General features: G+C 45.6%; 1 protein-coding gene across 1 annotated transcript; it reads left to right on the top strand.

The window, feature by feature from the left end:
- The first annotated feature begins 2,543 nt into the window (after positions 1-2,543).
- K444DRAFT_610618 (uncharacterized protein) lies at positions 2,544-2,939 on the top strand. The gene has a single exon (XM_024879783.1). The coding sequence runs from the start codon at positions 2,661-2,663 to the stop codon at positions 2,868-2,870; it is 210 nt and encodes a 69-aa protein (XP_024739473.1). The 5' UTR covers positions 2,544-2,660; the 3' UTR covers positions 2,871-2,939.
- The last annotated feature ends 1,695 nt before the right edge of the window (positions 2,940-4,634 follow it).

Here is a 4,634-nt window from a genome sequence, read left to right as displayed (position 1 = left end):
ATTGGTAGAATGGTGCGAGGAGTAGATTTCCCTCCTTTGTTGGGCAATGGTTGCGGCAAAATTGGACAAACGAGATCCGGCGTTGGATAACCTTACGAGAGACATTGTACTTATGAAAGACAGAGAAACTTGTTGGTATGTGTGTACTGGCTTGAATAAACGGCTTCAGCCTCAAACATTCTTTATTATAGAGAATTATCTGTGTGCTGCCTCAACTCTTCGGGACGATCATGGAGCATTGAACATATAATCACGTGATCAATATCAATCTGGCATTAAAGTGTAGTAGCAAAGAGTATTCCCTAGGGATGTCCTATACTAGAGTGCTTTGAACTGGAAATTCAGCAGTATGATATCAAGTTGAAATCCAGTGTACAGCAACTGCGTAGGCATTTATTTATCTTAGTCCGCGTCCTCCGACGGAAACGGCATAATTATGATTGATGAGCCATTTCGAATGAGCACATTTGGAGGGAGCTGACCACTGCACCAACTTCGATAGGGTTTTGACGGAATCTGATTTCTGCTCAGTGCTCTGAATGTTGGTCCCCTTTCTCCTTCTATTTAACAATGCAATACTAACATCTTTTAAGGGTCAAAATGAAGGAGTTCGTGTGGATGGCTGGAAAGGTTTAGAACAAGCTTTCCGTGAAGTTCTTAATAAGTTTTTCCTTGTTGTAGGATGGAGGGAAAGGAGAAAATTCACATGACCAGTACGCTTGTGTTTCCTGATTCCAAAATCGGCGCGCTCTTTCTCCCTTGCCTCTTCAGTCGTCCCAACCTTTCTTTAACGTCCCGGCATGGGGGGAAAAGAAAAACAACCACCCCCCCCCCCACGGGTGTCGATTAGGGGTGTCGACCTTAAGAGAGCCTGAAAATTTAGCGATTAAGCACCTGGAACTTTTGCCTCGTGCGCAATAATTATCTAGGCTCTCTTATGCTCCAAAACTAAAGCTCTTATATATAAATTGCCTTATACCTATATTAAGAAAACTGATTCGAGAGAAAGGCTTAAGCATATATAAATAATGAATTGGGCATTATTAAAACTCTAAAATTTATTAATATTTTTACTTAATACTTGAGAAAAGGAAGAAGGGGGCAAGTGGGAGGAAATACCGAGCGCTAACCCAAAAAAGATTTTGCCATTGATACCCCTAATCGACACCCGAGGGGGAGGGGGGGTCGTTTTAGTTTTTCCCCGGTATGGTAGCACCAGATTAGGACTCCCATCTGATCCGATTAGATATCATATCTATCTACTTCCCTCGCGTCCTTAAGTCCACTATTCCGCAACTACCGCTACGACATGTCTCGAACGTGAGGTTTGAACGACTGAAGATCTAGTTCCAGAGAGCCCTTCCGGGGCGGTACGAGCGTCTCCTGCAAGTCCAAAATCAACAGAGCTCGAGAACCCCCCATACAGCAACAAGTCCAATCAACTCGCCAGCGCCGAGATCTGCTCCCTAGAACACCGAATATCAGCACAGAGACTGCTCCATTGCAGCCCTTGTTATTTTCCCCTTCCATCTCTCCGAGAGAACACCAGCTCTCACCAACAAGATAAATCGCAAACCAAACCCGATCAAGACACTTTTTTGTATTGCGCGACCACTGCGATTGCTTTGGATTGTAAGGATGTTCCCGAAACAGCAACAAAAGACGGACATGTTCTTTCCACAAGCAAGACGTCGTCAAATTCATACCTCAGCATATTCCGATATCGGCAAATTCTTTGTGATTTCAATCATCATTTCCGACAATGGCGGGGCCTGTCCTTAGTTGGTGCTTGCACCTGCCAAGACGAGTGATCCCATTGGGACTTCAGTCAATCGGCTGATCAAGTCGTTCTTTTCAGAGGGCAAGCACACGGCGCCAGCAACTCCTTCGTCCTTTCCAATTCACACCTCATATGTCTTTTCTGCTAGTGGAATTGACAATAGCATCAATGCCCACCAGGTCTCCAAGAGCTCAACCGAATCTGACTCTCTCTTCGGTTCACTGGCTTCTTCCACTCCAAACTCTCTGCCTCCGTCGGTCCTAAGCAGCAAAAGCCCAAATTAGAACTCGGGAATCCATCAGAGCACACACGTGATTAACACAAATAGCACAGAGAACGGAAACGTCGATGTCGGAGCGAGCATCGCTGTTGAATCTAAAACCGCTAATATTTCGTGGTTCCAAAGGTCCATGGAATACGGAGTGCGCTCAAGAGGACCACGCTTCGGGCTCAGGATGGCGGTACCATTGCACGACTCAAAAGGTCAGCAGTGGTCAACCTTTGTTACTTTACCGCATTTCCAACGTGCCATCCTTAGCAGCCGGCTTGAGAGAGATGATGTTACAATTGTGGATGGCAGCCGTCTCAGCACTAAACCAGCAGCCATCCTGAAGAAAGAAGCGAGAGTGCAAGATTTGCACACCGCTGTTGACTCACCCAACTCAGTACAGTAGTGTTCGGTTCCTTGCAATATATATCATCCACCCATCTCGTAAGTCATGTCCAAGAGGACTTTTCTGCCAAAGCAAGATGCGTAGCTTCCGCCGTTGTATATATCCAGCTGGTTAAGAGCCCGACATGGCCTTACGCTCGTTCCGACGAGGGTTTGAATAAGTTTCGCAGCTTTGATGATGCGACTTGGTGGACGTCGGCGGAGAAGATGGTGGGTGGCTGGCCTCAGCATGCTCCTCGCCTGGCTCTGCATGGAAAGGGATGGCATGATGTTGGTGCAGCGATGCTTCCGCTGCCGCAATCATACGGGAAAATGAAATGCTTATACCTCAATTTCCTCACCGTCAGATCTTTGGCTCTGCTTGCCGAGCATATCAAGGTCTATGGTGGCATGGCAGCTGGCTCGGGCGGATTGTAAAATGTTGGGGGATCTAGGGCATAATCGTGATTGTCTTAGCTGAGATTCCAGCTCCAGCCGCTATTCCAGGTTGAGAAGATTGCTCCGTGTTTTTAGCTCACTGTTGCGGAGCCACGAAGCTGAGTACTGTTGTTCGAGATCAAGACTCTTCTTGGATGACACTTCGGGCTTGGCTCTCCGATAACCCTGGGGGAAAACCCCGAGTCTCTGTAGAGCATTCATGGCCACTATGGCCATAGCCCTCGTTTCGGCCCCTTATAATAATGTGCAGTATCATCTCCTCAAATGACGTATCCTCTCTCTGTGTATGATTTGGCAATCCACGTATCTCGGTCCTTCTTGTGCAATGAATGCCATTTTTCAGTCTTCGGTATTTCTCGTGAAATTAGTTCTCACAAATTAGTAGAGGATTAAATTCTTGAACAGATTCTCAACGATAGTTATTAGATTCTCCCCCATGTTTTGAAAATCGACACTGATTCGATGTCCCCTGAGTTTTAGCTTTCATGCCGAGCATGCCTCGAAATAGCTTGGATTAGTAAGCTATGGTGACCTTCTCAACCCTTGAGTCACCTTTCTGGTGTGGCTTATGTAAGTTTGCGTGTCCGAGTCAAGCCCTTCATTGGCTAGGTATCGATCTGGGCCCAGATCTTTCCTTTAGTTGCTTTCTTTTGATTGAATGGACTTTATAATATGAAATAAGCCGTCTGCACCCAAGTTAAATGGTCGGGTGGTTAGTTGCCTGCACACTTTGACACGCTTCACATGCTTACAGTCACTAGGTGTAGTTGGTTATCACAGTGAGCCCAAACCGATCCAGCCTCATCTTCAACAACTAATTCGCGAAAAGTCTCGTTAACAGAAATGTTAATTTCAATGCCGAGAAGGTCCTGGGATCGAGCCCCAGCCTGATCATATGCTTCTGAATTTTTTGCTCCTTTCGGGCCCGTTTTTACGTATGCAATACACTCTGCTTCGGTCTTGCCAGTGTTTCAGGTTCTTTGGTATGGTTGATTTCCTTTTTTTTTTTGGTCTTCTAGCGAGAAATCAACGCCAAAAAATTAAAGGGATGTGCTGAATAACTTGAACCTTGCAAGGGGTCCAAGCCACGCGGAGCCAGCCAAACAATTCTGGTGTCGTCTGCCACTCAGATTATTCGGAATCATAAATTCCAAATATACAAGTTGAGGCGTAGTATATTTGTTTGTCAATTGATTAAACAGATTTGGAGCACCGGTCCTAAGTTATCTGTTGCTCCCGACCTAGGTTCTTTCGAGCTTGTCTTAATGAACGAATTTGAATTCCCGACCCGCAAAGCGAAGCATATCAATTGAGGTTATCTGTTTTATTCTGGCCCTGGAATCGTCACTGAGATGTATACTAGAGGCCTGGGGACAGGCGCCAGACTGGGAACCGGATCCCTTCACTTATTATAATAAGTGAGAGTTTTATTCTCATCGGGTTTTCTTCTCTGAGCCCTGTACTTATTAATTGGAGCTTCTAATAAGTAGACCAACACTATTTTCATCTAAACAATCCTAGTGGATGCCTCATGGAACCCCCTTTTAGTCCTACATATCCGAAATACACCCAACTCAAAATTCACAACATGGAAAGTATCTCTGTTCTCGAACTCTATTCCACTCAATTCCTCATCAGTGCCAACCTAGAAATCTGGCTCTACTCGGTTCCTTCCCATGAACGGCCAGCTGATAACGTTCTCCTATTGGAAATTTCCAATCTTAAACTCCACACAGCCTCAAA

Source organism: Hyaloscypha bicolor, assembly GCF_002865645.1.
Source record: "Hyaloscypha bicolor E unplaced genomic scaffold K444scaffold_53, whole genome shotgun sequence".
Classification (NCBI taxonomy): Eukaryota; Fungi; Ascomycota; class Leotiomycetes; order Helotiales; family Hyaloscyphaceae; genus Hyaloscypha; species Hyaloscypha bicolor.
This window is presented reverse-complemented; position numbering and strand designations above follow the sequence as displayed.

What these genes read in the sequence shown, in the direction of transcription:
- K444DRAFT_610618 (XM_024879783.1), top strand. Translation starts at nt 2,661, where the DNA reads ATGGTGGGTGGCTGGCCTCAGCATGCTCCTCGCCTGGCTCTGCATGGA.